The sequence below is a fragment of the Pantherophis guttatus genome, chromosome 3 (assembly GCF_059756535.1).
Source record: "Pantherophis guttatus breed Tessera chromosome 3, ASM5975653v1, whole genome shotgun sequence".
Classification (NCBI taxonomy): Eukaryota; Metazoa; Chordata; class Lepidosauria; order Squamata; family Colubridae; genus Pantherophis; species Pantherophis guttatus.
The window spans coordinates 75362393-75381770 of record NC_142065.1 but is presented as its reverse complement, the minus strand read 5'-3'; the positions used below and the strand labels follow the sequence as shown (position 1 = coordinate 75381770).

Genomic DNA, 19378 nt, shown 5'->3' with positions numbered 1-19378 from the left:
ACTTGACAAGGGCTATTCCAATATGTAGCTTTTATATTTTCCATATTGAATTTGCTCCACTGGTATACTTTTTAGCTTCATCAAATAGTTTCTGATACAGGAGTCAGATAGAAATAAAAGTGCAGTTAAAAAACAAACAAACAGTAATATTCAGCCTGGAAAAGTATTCAGTATATCATTTGGGGGTAGAAGTGGGAGTCTGTATGTTACCATAATTATTTTTTAACCATCCAAGGAAGCACTGACTCTTACTAGAAAATAAATTGAAAGCTATAATACCATCACAGTTTCCCCAGAACTGATTCCCCACTTTTAAATAAGACACTGGATATTGGAGCAGGTTTATCTAGGTCTCTTATTCCTGCAGATTGTCTCTGAAAGCAAAATAATTCCACCAGAAATTTAGTTAGCCTGTATAACTAAAGAAAAGCTAGCCTTGAAAATTGGCAATAAAGAGTTCGTTGTTTCTTTTGTGAAAATGTGAAGAGATATCCTTTGTTGGAAAGGATGTTGGGCATTGAAGAAGATCTACTGTGTATAGATCCATTAAAATTTTTACAAAGACCTAGCTATGTGGATTGCTGAAAACACTATGATAAAATGAATAAGCAAAACCTGTAAAGATTTTTATAGGGACTACTACATGCCAGTTGAAAGTATTCCTTGCCTCGTTTGAGGGTTGAACCATTTATTTATTCGTTGTGAATAAAATTTATATAGCCACCCCATCTCACAAACTGCGCCTCTGAGTAGTGTATAACAATCCAATAACAATAAGTAAAAAAATCAGGCAATTTAAAAATATAAAATTCAGCATAAAATAAAAATTCTAAAAAAGCCAACCATAAGCAAAGGGGAGATATGAACGGGCACCTAGTAATGGAGCCCTGGGAACCCTAGAACTGATTACATAACCGGGTCTTGGGGGACTTCTGAAATGTCAAAAGGAATGGAGTAAACTTAATTTCAGGAGGAAGAATGTGTCAGGCAAAACCTAAGAATGGCATAGAATAACCCAGACTCTTGCCAGACTAAATTTACCCTCAGCCTAATGGATATACCCTGTGACAGTGATGGGTAACCTTTTCCGGACCGAGTGTCCAAAGCTCGTGCACCCAAACCCACAAAATGCAATGTGCACATGGCCCCTGAGTATGCACACATGGGCCCCATATGCGGCCCACCCCTGCACATGTGTGGCAGAGACCCAAAGGACAGCTGGCCAGTGGGAGTCATGCACAAATGCGTGGTGGAACTGAACTGGAGTGACGTCTTGCATGCCCACAGAGAGGGCGCTCTGTGCCACCTCTGGCACGCATACTATAGGTTCGGCATCACGGCCCTGGGAGATTTTTAAGGAGTGACTATCCTAACTCTCTTTCTCTGTCTTCTATCTAGCTATGGGATATATTGTCTCTTGTCTCACTCCTCTCCTTGGAATGAGCTACAACCTTCATAGGAAACTGCCACTTCATGAAAGTTCATTAGAATACCTACTCCTTTATAGATATAATCATCAGAGAATGTTCCATAAGGCAGGTACCACAGCAGAGAATACATGTCTCCAAGGACCAAATGTAGGTCCATAGCTTATGGTTCCAATAGTAAAAGCAATTTTTTTGCACTGTATCTCATTTCAGTCCATGAAAAAATGTGATGGAAATATTTGGTTTGTATTTAAAAGGAAAAAGGATGGAACATAACAATTATAATGGGTTGAAAGCAACTGTGTTGTCCTGGAATATATTCTCCCATTCCCTTGGGTTTGTTTGTTTGTTTTTTTCCACCCAGTTGAGAATTCTAACAATGTTTTTTCCCAAAATTGCATCTTATGTTTCCCTTATATAATCCAATATTAATCTATGCCTTACTGTTTGATAACCCTCTTATATCAAGTACACTTTCAATCACTACAAGAGATGCATTTTGTATAAATTACAAAAAAAACCCAGTTCTCTATCATACATAAATGAAGAAAACATTATCCATGATATGTGCACCATAGTGCTCCCACATCTGCAAGAATAATAGAAATATTGTTGACTGATTGTTCCATGGCCAAGAGTATGAACAGGAATGATAAATAGTGTAAAGAAATAAATCCCCACAAAGTACCTCAGCCTCTAATCAACAATGTTGGGACATGATAGAACTGGAGCCCTCAGAGGAATCCCAAAAGTGCTTTTTCCAAAAGGCCAGAGTAGGATCAACATCTATAAGGAGTCAAGAAACTTTTGGAACAACAACTGGACTTTCTTGGTTTTTCTTTGAAAACTTTTTATTTCTTATCCAGGAAGCTTCTTCAGTTCATGGTTGTCCCAAATGTGGAAAAAGCACCTTTGAGACAACCATGACCTGGATGATTGAGAATCTTAATAGACATCAGAAGAATCATTTTCGTTTATCATATTCACTTACCCAGTGTTTATATTTTTGTTCTTAGTTAGGAGTATTCAATTGATTGTGGTCCAGATGAGGAGATACTATACTGTGGTCTTCCCATTGGAGAATAACATTCCTTAGAGCATGGCAATTTCCCATTATGAAATGCTTCTGCCAAGGATCAAAGACCTATTTATTTAACTGGGCATTTAACCATATAAAAATGTTAGCAATGAAGATTTATGGCTTTTGCCTTTTTACTAGTGTATATTATTGAACAATTTTATGTAAACACTTTTGGGATTAAGGATGAAAATGATACATGGTATCAGGGAAATAGCATTATGCTCAGGAATATCCTGAGATTTGCAGAAGTATCCAAAAAAAAAAAAAAATTCAAAAAGAATTCTAAAGTGCATATATACAAAAACACACTCATAGCCCCAAGTAAAATATTCTGCTGACAATTATAAGCACAGATTATCAAATGTTGAAATAGAAAAACAAACAAGAAGTGAAAAAATATATTGGGGAGACAGTACATCGTCCTATGTAAGTTTTATATAATATGTAAGATGCTAGAGAAGGAGAGAAGCAGAATAAATGACAGACTGAAATGCCAGAGTAGGATCAAGATCTATAAGGAGTCAAGAAACATTTTCTCACAGGTTGCAAGGTTAACAATGGCTATCTAACAATGGTATACCAATTCAGTGAACTCACATATCAATTGCTGGAATTGTATATACACTCCTACCATAAATGTCACATATTCAGGAATGCCCTCTTTTTTCTTCAGAACATTCACCTAATTTATGTTTTACACTTGGTAAGGTCCATTACCTTACTCAGATGTAATCCTATCACATTCCTCTTAGACAAAACATTTTAAGATTCTGAGTTTATGACTTCAGTGTCACGTCAAGAGTTCAGAGTTCATTGACTATGAATTTAGGGAAAGCTCTATTATTTTTAAGACTAAGTCTTGCAGGTCATAAAATATAAAACTCTGTAGATCTCTTGTCATTGTATAAAAGTTGGGCCAAAGATGTTCTCTTCTTCATTCTAGAAATACCATGTTTTATTTTTCAAATTTATTACCTGCTGTATTTAATGGCAAATCTGAACTCACTGATGACAAACAGGTGGCAGACTCAGCTTTAACCATTTTTGAATGTTCTATTCATATTCTACTTACATTCAAGTAAATACCAGGAATTCCCTGCAGATTACTTAGCACAGGGGTCAGCAACCTTAAACACTCAAAGAGCCACAAAGGTCCTAACCGGAAGCCCCAGTTCAATTCTGGAGCCAACCGGAAGTCCGGTTCCCCCATCATAGTCTCTTCCTAGCATGGTGTCCTTTTACCTCTGCCAACTGGAAGTGGGTTTCCCCACTATAGAGTCTCCTCCTAGCGCGGCATCCTTTGTCCTCTACCTGTCCTAACCGAAAGCCCTATCAATTGTGGAGCTGACCAGCAACAGGGAGCCGCAGCACAGGGATGAAAGAGCCACATGTGGCTCCAGAGCCACAGGTTGCTGACCCCTGACTTAGCACTTCCTGAAGGTCAATAAGCTGAATGCTTTATGTCATAGGGATGCCATGGATCACACAGAACCCTATCCCCAGCCCATTATTGTATGAGAATTGCTCTCTCCCTCTCTTTCTCTCTCTTTCTCTTTTTTCTCCCCATCTTCCCCCAAACGCATGTGTAGGGTAGCAGATTATTGTTAGCTTCAATCCTGGAAACTAAGTTCCATGGCATTCTATCAACCTAAATATGTAAAACAATAATACATATATGCATAACACAAAGATACTCACACACAGGCATGCACATAATATATATATATATATACAGACATACACTCACACAAAAACAAAGACATCCCATTTAAAGCTAGTGAATTTAAGACTTTTAGATCAATTTTAAAAATGAGAATTTACTATCTGATTGCATCTTTCTGCAATAAAAAAAGAAGCAAAAGGAAATTAGCATCATAGCCCAATGCCAGAAACAAATGTTTACTATTCCTGATCACGAGTATTTGCCTTTAGAATATGTGTGTGTGTGTGTGTGTGTGTGTGCATCTGTATCTGTGCATGCACAGACACACACACACACACACAAACCCCTCAGGTATTGAAGTAAAAGTATGAAATTATTTGAGGGTGCAGTTCCTGAATCATACAGACTTTTGATATCTGGATTTATTTTAAAGTTTTTACTTTAAAGTTTTTACTTAAAAGTTTTTCTACTGAGAAATAAGTAGCCAGAAAAGTCAATATCACTTGAGAAATCTCAGAAAATTTAAAAGTCTTCATTTTGGAAGGAGGGAAATCATTTTAACAGAGAGTAAATAATTCTGTTTATTTACAGATGATAATGAATGTGCAAATGCCACACAACTTTGTGGAGAAAAGGCGAACTGTACAAACACTATGGGAAGCTACTTCTGCATGTGCAAAGATGGATACAAATCTAGTAATGGCAACACAAGCTTTGTAACCAATGATGGTACTTCTTGTAGAGGTAAGATTCCAAGAGATCCCCTGTTCATTTACTGATGTTTTATTCCTTAACCAATATGTCCCTTTCTGCCTTTTCTTTTTTATGTACCTGTTTATTCTGTTACTTAAAATATTCTCGTAGATAAATTATAATGAAAATGAATATTTTTTTAAAAAATAGACTCTAGCAGTATCAGACTAAATGAATTCAATATAATATTTTAGCTCTATATAATTTTGTATCTATCACTTTGGGATAATTTAATATATGATGGTTTTCATGTAAGGTAAAGGTTTCCCTGTCAGTCATGTCCAATTCTAGGGCACGGTGCTCATCTCTGTTCTTAGCCGAGGGAGCCAGTTTTGTCCGAAGACAATTTCTGTGGTCATGTGGCCAACATGGTTTTACGTCAAAGGCACACGGAACTCTGTTACCTTCTCACCAAAGTGGTACCTATTAATCTGCTTGCATTTGCATGCTTTCAAACTGCTAGGCAGAATGAAACTGGCGAGTAACAAGAGCTCATCCATTGCACAGAGCTCGGGTCTTGAACCGGAGCTGTCAACGCTCCAGCTGACAACCACAGTGTCTTTAACCGTATTTAAAGTATTTAATTATTTACTTAAATACTAAGCAAAACATTAAAATTAAATGCACATTTAAAATGTGTAAAATATTAAGTGCTTGTTACATGTAATAAACACTTAATACTTTACATGGTATTTAATTTTGTCTATAACCTTGAAGAAATTTATTTTGCATTAGGGGAAGGAATATGATACTTTTCTTCTACTTTTCCAGTCCAAGAAATAATAAATCAGTATATTTTGGGGGCAAGTATAAAATCCCTGTGTTGATATTATCTTGTTCAAGTCACATCTCTTTACTTTAAAGAGATGTGACTTGAACAAGATAATATCAACACAGGGATTTTATACTTGCCCAAAAATAAACTGATTTATTATTTTTAGGGTTGTAAAAGTCCCGAAGAAGTATTTCCCCAAGTGAAATAAATTTCTGTGCAGTTATATGTTTTTCCTATGTAAATTCTACTGTATTCACTGAAGCATGGGAGATTAAAAATTTGATTCCCTAAATATTTTCATGTTAGGCCAATTACATTCCCCCTCCCTCCCCCTGCCTTCTTTCTCTCTCCTTGTGTTTGTGTCTATGTGTCTATGTCTCTGTGTGTGTATGAAACCAGTCTAAAAAGCAAGTCCTTCAAGTCCTGCCTTAGCCACGAAAAACCAACTGGGTGATTTTGGGGCAGTCACTCTCTTAGCCCAGCCCACCTCACAGGGTTGTTGTTGTGTGGAAAATAGGAAGAGGAAGGTGTGTTGGATATGTTTGCCACCTTCTGTTATTTGTAAAATAATAAAGGTGGAATACAAATAAATAAATACAAATTTAATTGTAGAATTTGTAGAAAACTCTAGTTTCTATAATCCTTAACTTTATGAAACAGTGCATCATAAGGTTCCAATTTTTGAACCAAGGTATCCCAAATGAAATAATTTACAGGATGCATCCAGAATCCAGGAACCATTCCTCCAGAGAGAAGGAAATTTGAGGAAGTTGTGGCTGCTTCAGCACTGCTTGACGGTTGCTGCTCTTGCTGTAATCACATGATACTCATTTTTAACAGGAAGGAAGGAAGGAAGGAAGGAAGGAAGGAAGGAAGGAAGGAAGGAAGGAAGGAGCGGGTGGGAGGGAGGGAGGGAGGAGGAAAGGAGGGAGGGAGGAAAGGAGGAAGGAAGGAGGGAGGGAGGGAGGGAGGGAGGGAGGGAGGGAGGGAGGGAGGAAGGAAGGAAGGAAGGAAGGAAGGAAGGAAGGAAGGAAGGAAGGAAGGAAGGAGGATATAGCCACCCCTCTATCTAGTTTATCTAGCATCTGTGTAGTTCAGAATATTAAAAATCTAATTTATCCTATTATCATGTGAAAAAGTTAACATTTCCAGTTTCCAGAAGTTTTGTTAAATGAGGCCATACTTATATAAGCTGGGCTTTTATGAAACCAAACTTCATGAATATAACTAAACATAAACACTTATCCATATAATGATATACTGTTTTCCCCAATGTAAAATTATCCAAATGTTTTAAGATGCTACATGGCAGATTCCTAAGGACTCCCATGCTAATGTAACTTTTTAAAACTTTAACTCACATTTTTTTCAGGAGTTCTCAATGTTGGAATGTTGTCATGCAAGGAAAAAAGATAAGAGGTTCTTCTATATCTATGCATTCATCTAAATTCAGATCACACATTCTTTTCCATTAACAATTAAAATAGAGGTGATGATAAACTTCATATTACAATGTGCTATTTTAATTGTTGATTATTTAATTGATATGCTGCCACATTTTATCAATTCCCAATAGGTTACAGCAATTTAAAATGCAACAACAGTAAAATGTCCACAGTAAAGTACGATATAAAACAATTTAGCATAATAAAACCAGCACAAATGTCAGTTCACCCTCAGTCATTCTCTGAAGCAATTCAGTTTCCTAACTAACTTACAGAAGGCTCCTACAAATGACACCAATTGTGTTCCCTAAGAGAATTTGTTCCAAATCACTACAGCATCATTGAAACATAGTTCTTCTTGGCCTCAATGCTCCTTTCTTCCCATGGGATAGCACAAATTGTTTAATGCTGACATATACATACAGGTAGTCCTCGATTTATGACCACAAAATTTATGTTGCTAAGTGAGACATTTGTTAAATGTTTTGTCCCATTTTACGATCTTTATTGTCACTGTTGTTAAGGGAATCACTGCAGTTGTTGAGTTAGTAACATGGTTGTTAAGTGAATCTGCCTTCCCCATTGACTTTCCATGTCAGAAGGTCGCAAAAGAGATACTGCAACCGTCATAAATATGAGTCAGTTGCCAAGCATCTGAATTTTGATCATGTGGCCCAGTGGTGGGTTTCAAAAATTTTTACTACAGGTTCTGTGGGCGTGGCTTGATGGATGTGGCATTGCTTGATGGGTGTGGCTTGATGAGCATGGCAGGGGAAGGATACTGTAAAATCTTCATTCCTTCCCCACTCCAGGGAAGGATACTACAAAATCCCCATTTCCTCCCGATCAGCTGGGACTTGGGAGGCAGAGAATAATTGGGGATGGGGCCAGTCAGCATTTTTACTACCGGTTCTCTGAACTACTCAAAATTTCCGCTACCAGTTCTCCAGAACTGATCAAAACCTGCTGAAACTCACCTCTGATGTGACCGTGGGAATGCTTCAATGGTCATAAGAGTGAAAAACAGTGACAAGTCATTTTTTTCAGTGCTGTTGTAACTTCAAACGGTCACTAAATGAACTGTTGTAACTTGAGTTGTACCTCAAATTAATATCATATTTAAATATATTTAATATAAATCAATATTAATGCCATTAAAGCTAAAACTAGTAAACATTTGGAAGGGATGAGCTTTCTGTGCTCTAATGGAGCTTTAATTATCTAGATTAAACTATACACCAATTGAAAAGTGATAAAAAAAATTACATCAATATTCAGTAGATTAATTTGAACTGCATTCTCGAAGACAATCATAAATAATCACAGATCTATTGAACCAATTCTGGAATAATGCAACCAATTTTTCCCGGGCAGTATAATGTCTTTGGCCAGTCTTACTTCAAGTGTACACAGAACTACAAGGTAATGGTGGTGTATGTGTATGTTTTAATTGTTAATAAATCCATTTCATATTGTCCAATTGTATTATTAGAAAAGCCACACTTGCATTGTCCATCAGCAATAAATCCTTGAACTGCATTTTGAGTTTTTTAAAAAAAAAAATCCTGAAAGATACCTGGAAAAATCCTTATAAATGATTTACATTCATAATTAACCTCTGTTTTTTGCACTGATAATTTTGAGCTATGGTAAATTATTCATGTCAAACTCTGCACAGTGTTTATTATGTTTTAGAGGGAAAGTGCTGGTAATATTAATATATGCATTAATTTTTAATATTCTATTTATAACTGCCTTTTTAAACCTGACTAGTTTGTAGTATATTATTTTGTCAATCACATCAAAAAAATCATTGTAGCCTAGTTTAGGTCCATCCCTGGAGAAGCAGCTATTTAATTTTATGGGATGCATTTAGGACACAGCCTTCTATATGCAACTAATACGAAGAAAAAACAGTTTTGATAATGAGATTGGTCCCTAGCTGATCTCTGCAACCATGATGAAAATGGAAAAACTTGCAATTGGTCTTTTGTGTAAGTTTATGTCTGTCTACACAGACAGACATAAACTTACACAAAAGACCAATTGCAATTATATACTTGATAAACTTGATTATTTTTTTTTTACATGTACCATATACATTCTAGTAAAACAGTTCCCCTCGCTGAAAGTTTCCAAATCTACAGTTGTTATTCTATCTGGAAACTTGTTTATCAATAATTGAAGTTAAAAAAAACAAAAAACAATGTAAACCAATAGGAGAAATAGGGCATTCTATGTAACATAAAAAGTGGACTAACTTTGCACTCTATATTGTATCCAATATATCGTAGAAGTGATTAATCATGGGAAAAACACTTGGTAGAATTTGGAATTATTGTCCCAAATCAGTGGTGGGTTCCTCCCGGTTCAGCCCGGTTCTGCCAAGCCGGTAGCAGTGATGATATGACGTCACCGAACCGGTTCTGCCCCACCATCCCCCCACCCCCCATGTTATTCTTACCTTTTATTTGGCCCCACCCCCAATCTATTGCTGCCTCCTAAGACCCGGCTGATGGCTAGAGGGAAAAAACTGTTTAAACTCTTGCCGCGGGGCTTCAAAGGGCTGCCCTACAGCTGATCAGTGTTAAAAGAAAACAAATGAGTAGACCGGTGCCTGCAAAAATACATGAGTAGATCAGTGCCTGCAAAAATACATGAGTAGATCAGTGCCCCCCCGCACCCCCCACCCACCCCCCATGTTATTCTTACCTTTTATTTGGCCCCACCCCCAATCTATTGCTGCCTCCTAAGACCCGGCTGATGGCTAAAGGGAAAAAACTGTTTAAACTCTTGCCGCGGGGCTTCAAAGGGCTGCCCTACAGCTGATCAGTGTTAAAAGAAAACAAATGAGTAGACCGGTGCCTGCAAAAATAAATGGGTAGACCAGTGCCTGCAAAAATAGATGAGTAGATCAGTGCCTGCAAAAATAGATGAGTAATCAGTGCCTGCAAAAATAAATAGGTAGACCATGAGTAGATCAGTGCCTGCAAAAATAAATGGGTAGATCGATACAGCTCTGCAAGCAGTTAAAAGCCTGGTAGACCAGTACCTCTGCTAAATCCTAAATAATTGTCACAGGACCATCAAGTCACACCCACAAAATAAACCACGCCCACAGAACCGGTAGTAAAAAAAAAATTAGAACCCACCCCTGTCCCAAATAGTAAATGAAGACAAGCAATATAAGAAATCCTTACTAGCATTAGAATAGAAGAATAGAATTGAATTCTTTACTGGCCAAGTGTGATTCCACTACAGTGGAAAGTGGAATGCTAGCATGGTGTATTGGATTTGAAATAAGGAAGTCCAGGTTTAAGCCCCAGCTCTATGCAGAACTCACCAGACAACCATTACAGTTTCTTAGACCAACTCATCTGTAACACGAATCTATGTTACATTAACAGAGAGATACAATAACAATCAAGTGAGGTACTAATGCTGTTCTATAAAGCCTTAGTAAGATCACACCTAGAACACTGCATACAGTTTTGGTCAACACACTACAAAAAAGATGTTGAGAAAAAGTGCAGAGAAGAGCAACCAAGATGATTAGGGGACTGGAGGCTAATTCATACGATGAACGGTTGCAAGTACTCAGCACAGCTAGTCTAGTGAAGAGAAGGATCAGGGGAGACATAATAGTAGTTTCAATACTTGAGGGGCTGCCACAGAGAGGAGGGGCTCTAGCTATTTTCCAAAGCACCCAAAGGCCAGACAAGGAATAATGGATGGAAACTGATGAAGGAGAGATTCAACCTAGAAATAAGGAGAAATTTTCAGACAGTGAGAACAATCAACCAATGGAACAGCTTGCCTTCGGAAGTTGTGGAGCTTCATCACTGGAGGCTTTCAAGAAGGGACTGGACTGCCATTTGTCAGAAATGGTGCAGGGTCTCCTGCTTGGGGGGGGGTTGGACTAGAAGACCTACAAGATCCCTTCTAACTCTGTTAATCTGTTAACGTAAACTGCCTTGAATGTTGAAAGAATTGTCATTAAATAGACAGATGATTATGACCCAGCGACACTTCTGTACTTTAGTAAAGAATAAAAGAAATCACCAAAAGATAATTGGGATGTTATCTCAGAAAACATAAAGGCTTTATAGATGCAGAAGTTCACAGCCATGACAGCTTAACAATATCAATTGTTATGTTTAATCAAAACCTCACATCATTGATTGTAGCCCAGATAATCCTTAGATGATATTCAAGAATCATGTTCCAATTTTCAAAATGTTGTGTTTAATGTATTTAATAAACATCAATCAGCAGCAATTCACCAAGAAATTTGAATATGGTTCCTAGCTGTATAGGTAATAGAAAATACTTTATATGTTCCAGCATTAATATCACCTTAATGATTAACCCAAAGCAGGTGAAAAATGTGTATACTAAGATCCAAATTGCTTGCAAAAAGGAAAAATAAGTTATATAAATCACCAAATGTTCAAATACATTGCAGGTTCTTATAGATAACCATATTAATTTACCTTATTACAATTAAACCTTACATTTTTCAATACTTCTCAATGTTGGGAGGTTTTCAACTTCTAAAGCAAAAAAAAAAAGGCCTCAGAGCTTTATGTGGCTGTCAAAAGCTTTAGGCACAACACTGAGAAATCTCTGAAAGTTGTTACCAAATTTAATTAGTTATTGAATTTATATCTCACTTCAATCTCTTGGCAATTTACAATATATGGATGGGGGAAATGAGTCCATAGTAAGATAAAAAAACAAAATTAAACTAAATCATAAACTCAACAATCACACAGCAATAAAAAATAAAAGGCGGGCAGCGTCAAACACACAAAATGCCTGCTGACCACAACACTCACAAGTGTGACCAATACCAAATTAAAATGCAGTGGGGAAATATTTAACAAATTGAATTTCAAAAATTATAATGAAACATGTATAATTACTGTGACCATACATCTTTTATTATAAAGGGCAGTCCTTTATCCAAAAGCTGTCCTTTAGATTTATTTTTTTAACAACTCACTTTTAACCTTTATTCTGGTTGTTTCACTTTTACTGTGCAAATGATGTCTTTAATTCACAGACTTGCACCTTCATGTGAAAAATATGGAACTGAATTCTCCATTTAAAATAAATTTATATATACTGTTTTAGATGTTTTTTGTACAGTTGCAACTGCATTTTGTACAGTTTTTCTTGATTTTGTTCTCGAATTTTCTTAGCAAATCTAATTTATAAACATAAACAATATTTTGTTTATCCTTATGGACACCTTCCAGATTTGCCCCTTTTTCAGGTTTATTCATTTTTTCCAAGGAAATATGCTCACCGTAAGCATAATCGTACATTTAAAAACTTGATAATTATTTGAATTAAACAAATAGCTTATTTTCTTGTAAATGAAAAAGAAAATAGATCCAGTTTCATTTTATAAGACTATAAATTTAGCACTTAGTCTTATATACCACTTCACATTGCTTTACAGTCCTCTCTAAATGGTTTATAGAGTCAGCATATTGCCCCCTCAACAATATCCTCATTTTACCGACTTTGAAAAGGTGGAAGTCTGAGTCAACCTTGAGCAAGTGAGACTCGAACTGCCGAGATGCTGGCAGCCGGCAGTCAGCAGAAGTAGCCTGCATTCAAACCACTGCGCCACTACAGCTCTTTCTCTATTATAGATCTATTTATCTATTATTTCATTTTTATACAGATAGACATCGCATGGATTCCTGGTACAATGCATTAAAACCAAAAGAAGTCATCAGGATAATGATCTCAAATAATGCAGGCACAATGTTACACTAAGAGCATAATAACATCATTAATTAAATTACTCCATCGTAAACACAACTATAGGCAAACCAATTACAGTGCTTAACCAAAGGCCCTTCAGAACAACTCTATTTTAGTTGCTTTTCTGAAAGAGAGGATTGATGTTCTACATTGTCATGTGGATTTGTAATTTCACCAACGTAATAGAAGTTTCAAATTCAGGTATAATAAATTAAACGTGTGCTCATTATTGCTCTTTGCTCATGGGGTTTGTAGAAAATCTGTTGTAGGTCTATATTTCAAGCTTTACCCTTGAGCTCATAATAATCCAATTGAATTGGCGTATGTTAGATACTGTTTTTTCCCTGGATGTCTTCGATAGAAATGAACATGCAGGCAGGGAATGCAGGCACTGTATAGGCCTACCTCAAATCCACTGTGATTTTGTTGAATGCCTGCCTGGGGCCTCTGGGTAACTAGGGATTTATTTATTTTTTTTAACCAGAAATTTGTAACCTAGAACATCACGAGTGCCCATTTCATTGAAATATTTCCATACATATATCTGAACTCCATGCAAATATGTAACTTTCATTCCCCAATGTGTGCTCATTCGCTATGGATATGAAAACAGATTTACTATATAACACACAGGAGGAAAGTGTCACAAACATATTGGGATTTTTTTTCCTTTAAAAGAATAGCTGAATCCAGGCTTTCATAATTAATCTCTATGCTTTTATTTAAGATTTTCTCTCCCGTCTTATTTTCCCTGTCATATTTTAATTCCATATTATTCTAGCTTTTCCTTGTGCAATCCACTTCCTGGTTCACCTTTTCTCAATGCAGAGCTCAAATTATCAAAGAAACGGTGGCTGTGTTTCACAACTTCCATATTTGTGATTAGTTCCTCACCTAAATCTTTCAATATCTACTGTATATCTACTTCTTAAAAAAGGTTTCCACTGACATAGCAGAATCTCTAAGCATAATCTTTGAAAAATCTTTCAGGACCATCTCCTTGCCCATACTATGGTCACGAGCCAAGGTCATCCCTACCTTCAAAAAGGGAGACCCCAGCCTCGTTGAAAATTACAGACCAATCTCTTTATGTTGTGTCACCTGCAAAGGTGGAATTCATGGAATCCATCATTAACCAATCCATTACCCTCCACTTAGAGACAAACAACCTACTCTCTAACAAAAAACTTGGTTTCAGAAAAAATTATCCTATAATCTTCAACTCCTACATTGCAAAAACATATGGACTACACAACTCGATCAGGGCAAAGCAATAGATGCAATTTACATAAATTTCTGTAAAGCCTTTGATTCAGTGGTACACAACAAACTACTTCTAAAACTAAAATCCTACGGCATTTCTGGATCCCTGCATAATTGGATAGCTTTAACCTTAGACTGTCTACTGTTGACCTCACCCAATTCCTAAGACGTTTGTAAGGGGTGTGCATAAGCACACCAACGTGCCTACTGTCCCTGTCCTAATGTCCCCTTTTATTCATATCCATTTCATGTATTCATAATCATGTTTATACTTATATCTGTTATCTATACATGCTTGACAAATAAAAATAAAAATCTAAAAAGATGCTGGATCTTCTAGAACTCATTAGATCCTTCTTATGTAAAAGAACAAAAATGTTGCAGTGTTGTGTATCCCGAGATTATCGTTTGTCATAATTTAGTCTTCAGTCCTAATTCTTTAGTTTTACTCCTATAGATAGATTAAATTTATCTGCACATCTTCCACTAAGGTAGTTATTCTCAGTTTATTATGTTTAGTATATTCACATAGTCCTCGATTTATGACCACAATTGAGACCAAATTTTCTGTTGTTAAGTGAGACATTTGTTAACCGTGTTTTGCCCCGTTTTATGACTTTTCTTGCCTCAGTTGTTAAGTGAATCACCACAGTTGATAATTTAGTAAATTTGATAATCTTTCCTTTCCTTTCACTATTTTAAAGTGTCCATGCCCTCACAGTGACACAGGGAATTCCTGACACAAATGCTCTTTGGAATCTATTATTAATTAATTAGTTACTTAGTTAGTTATTTAATATCCCACTTTTATTATTTTTATAAATAATTCAGAAACCAAGAGGCTTGTTTTTCAACTGGTTAGAAGTAGGATAGCAAGACTATAGATGTTTATTGAACATTGGTGTTGGAAAGGCTCCTGAAAGTATTGTGGACTGCCAAGAAAATAAACAAATAGATCATTGAACAAATCAACCCAGAATTCTCACTTGTGGCACATATGACCAGGTTCTAATATCCTAGTTTGGATACCTTATATGAAGCCCCAGATCTTTGGAGAAGACTCTAATCCTGGAGAAGGTGAAAGAAAAGAGAAGGGAAGGGAAGGGAAGGGAAGGGAAGGGAAGGGAAGGGAAGAGAAGAGAAGAGAAGAGAAGAGAAGAGAAGAGAAGAGAAGAGAAGAGAAGAGAAGAGAAGAGAAGAGAAGAGAAGCAAGATGGATAGACTCAGTTTAGCAGCAAAGTGTACACCTTTAGATAACCTATAAGACCAGGTTAGGAGATAGATCATCAAGGAAATTTATCTAAGTGGTTCTAAGACTTGACAACTTGATGGCACATAATCAATCAATTTTCAACTAGATCATTGGGTAAAAGTAACTGAACCAAGGTCACTTATTTAGTTTCTGTGCTAAAGGAGTATTAGAATGTGAAATCTCCCTGCTTTTTGTCCATCACCTTAAACACTGGTTCTATATTATATTATATTATATTATATTATATTATATTATATTATATTATATTATATTATATTATATTATATTATATTATATTATATTATATTATAATTAGCAAAGGGGAAACATAACTTTCATAGTGAATGAAAGATTTACCATGTAAAAATTGAACAAGCTCCACTCGTTACCAGATATTTTAATAGCTTCATTTATCATTCTAATAAAAACAAAGAAGATCACATAAACCTGAAGTTGGTCCACTGTGGCCTATATATATATTTGTCAAGGTGACCTGGATTGCACCAAGGAACAGCCTAGCATTAAACTGAATGCAAAACTTTTGATCCATTTGAAATGTTAAGGAAAGCTGTTTTACTTATTTCTGATAGTTCAACATGAATAATTCACATTCTGCTATTACAATAATTAATATGCACCAATTTCAAAACATGAAAAGGTATAAATTAATAGCAAGATATCAAATCTTGCAAACCGTTATACAATTTCAATGTCAAGAATTCTTACTTTAGAAAAAAGTATAAATGGGAACTCAAGTATCCAAGGTTAAAGGATAAGCTTAGTTTGATACTTTTCTTGCTTATAATTTAGTTGGGGAGTGCGAGCTTTTAATGGAACTTTCAACTGAACTTGAAATATATAATAAAGAATAAAGATAATGTGACTCTTTGTGAAGGGCATTTCATTCATGCAAGAAAACTTTGTGAATCACAAACAAACTGGAATTAGAGTCCAGTTTACAATTAACAGACAAGTACTTTCCAAACAGGTATTACCATCTCTGTTTCCAAAACTACATACTGCTTGCACAATCTTGGACTAGAATTATAATGGTCATGCTTTCGTGTCAATTGGAGGAAGAGATTAATTTTCTTAAAATTATTATTTTTAGGACTCACTGTATACAGAAAGTATGGGTATGTTGTTGGCTTGCTATCAAAACTGCAATGAAGTATTCGTATGTACAAGCTTTTTTAAAAAAATCAATTTCTCTCATAATTTCCAGATATAGATGAGTGCAGTGAACTGGGAACCGGTGCCTGTGGAGATCATGCACAATGTGACAATATGGATGGAGGATACAGCTGCACCTGTAACGAAGGTTATCAACCATCCACAGGAAAATTACAGTTTAAGCCAAATGATGGCACTTCCTGCCAAGGTAAATGATATTATGGTTTATCTGTTATTATAGAAGTGTGTCTTCTGAGAGGCCCACCGATGTCTATTCAGTCTCGCTTAGATTAATCAACTGGATATGAAAATGTAGCAATGCATGAATACTCAGATTTATATATATATAAAGGGTATGTCTGCCTGTTGAAATACACAAGCCATTTCCCTGCATACAGTAAAAATTAAGTGGATCTCAACACAACTGGCTTCACCTGCAAGAGATCAGATTCCTGCAGTGATTTACATGTGGGTAATCATGCAATTATGCAAATATCACAAATGGCCTCTTTTGCAAGTTGGTGTCATCCAGCAAAGGCTGTAAATTGGTGCACATCATGCAACAAAGTGATTTATTTACACAAATGATGGGAACCACTACAGGGATGCACTTTCTGAATGAAATGCATATTCTTGAATAAAGCCAATACACACACACACACACACACACACACACTCCAAGTCAATCTGCTAAAATATGAATTCCCTGTCATTATAAAAGAGAAATTTGCTTTTCTTCTATATTGTTCCACTGTACTGTTAAATAGACAAATTACACTGAATAATTTTTAGTAGCCTACTTTTGGCAATTAAGGCTTATATATTTGTCTTTGAGGAGCACTTTACATATTGGCCTTTGTGAAGGCATGAAGTCACTGAGGCTTTCTTTCATTGACTAGAAATTGACTATGTATAATTATCATATTATGGCATATTAATTACTCTATTTTTTTTCCATTCCTGCAGCAATACCAACAACAACCTGTGAATTGAACAACTGTATAACTAAAAACATTAACCAAACTTTAGCTAAAGTAAGTAAGATTTACATAGGTATATATTTGTTGTCAGATTTTTCTAGATTGGTGTAAATGCTTAGACTAGAGCAGGGCTGTCAAACTCATGTCATCACGGCAGTGTCACATGACATATCGGGACTTTTTCCCCCTTCGCTAAACCAAGCGTGGGCATGGCCAGCACATGACGCATCCGGTCCGCGGGCCAGGAGTTTGACAGTCCTGGACTAGAGTATTAAATTGGGACTGTGAAGACCTAGATTCAAATCCTCACTCTGTCATTAAATTAACTGGATTCTTTTGAGTTTATTGGTATTAGTCTATATCATCCCATAGGATTGTGATTAAGAGAACATGGTATAGTTCAAAAGTTCTTGAAGGAAAAATAGGGAATAAGTAATGAATAAGTAATAGCTGTCACAATCCTACAGTATACACTTATTGCAATCCTTTCATATCCACTTATGATAATAAACCAGACACAGTGGTTTGTACCCCTCAATTAATTTAATTTAAGACATTTTATAGACATCTGATTCATTGACCTAATTTATGTGTTTAAAGTGACAGAGCACAGAACTGCAGAATGAAAATATCCTGCAGTGTGTGGCAAGAAGAAATCCAAGAGAGTTGATTATATGACTATATGATTTTTGGAGTTGGATTCATTGTAGTTTCCTTTAGTTACTTTAGTTTTATGAAAGCTTCAAGGACTATATAATGCCACACCCAGAATAAAAATAAAATGGACTTTCTTCAAACAAAGCTAGTATTTATTTCTTCAGGAAGCTAGAGAACATTTACAAAACTTAAATACAACTTTCTTTCCCATATAAAAGTTTGATAAATTGCCAATGCACTTGTATTTGCAACAAGAGGTTTTATTTATGTTGTCTCATAGAATCAGGCTATATTTCAAGCAAGATTAGATATTTTACGAACACCCAATCCATCTTTTAACATTAATGATATTTCCCACACTGAATTTTCTCACAACCCTACTATTCCACAACAAGAGAAACAGAGAACATCTTTCTTGTTTAAGCATGTGGATTATTTCAATGGTAGTCCAGCCACATAAAGGGATGCAGTGGCTCAGTGGCTAAGACTCTGAGCTTGTCGATCGAAAGGTCAGCAGTTCAGTGGTTCGAATCCCTAGTGCTGCATAATGGGGTGAGCTCCTGTTACTTGCCCCAGCTTCTGCCAACCTAGCAGTTCAAAAGCGTGTAAAAAAGGCAAGTAGAAAAATAGGGACCACCTTTGGTGGGAAGGTAACAGCGTGCCATGCACCTTTGGCGTTAAGTCATTCTGGCCACATGACCATGGAGATGTCTTCGGACAGCACTGACTCTTCGGCTTTAAAATGGAGGTGAGCACCACCCCCTAGAGTCAGGAACAACTAGCACATAAGTGCAAGAGGAACCTTTACCTTTACCTTTACCAGCCACATATAACAGAAATACCCTGAAATTGGTACACAGAATTGATAATTAGAATTAAATTTATCCTGGAGCAAATATTGATCCAAGGGTAAGAATTGTTGGGTAGAAATAATCTTTAGGTATCGAGCAAAACATTCTTAGTGCAACATTGTGAGATCACCTTACTTAGAGATATTTATTACTATCCAGAAATTCATGGCAAAGTTACATTTGAATCCAGACCTTTTCTGTGTAGACAACCTATATTTTATCCACCATACAATTCTCTCTCTTTCAAGTTCAGCAAAAAAAAAAAAAAATGGTAGTAGCA

General features: G+C 36.1%; 1 protein-coding gene across 2 annotated transcripts in view; it reads left to right on the top strand.

Annotated features, from left to right (window-relative positions):
* The window catches only part of ADGRL4 (adhesion G protein-coupled receptor L4), a 100353-nt gene that overhangs the window by 43413 nt on the left and 37562 nt on the right, over nucleotides 1-19378 (top strand). For both annotated transcript variants that reach the window (XM_087889863.1, XM_034437057.3), the window contains 3 exons: nucleotides 4763-4915; nucleotides 16663-16818; nucleotides 17577-17644. In XM_087889863.1, the coding sequence (XP_087745989.1) occupies nucleotides 4763-4915; nucleotides 16663-16818; nucleotides 17577-17644 (377 nt within the window). The remainder of the gene's footprint in view (nucleotides 1-4762; nucleotides 4916-16662; nucleotides 16819-17576; nucleotides 17645-19378) is intronic.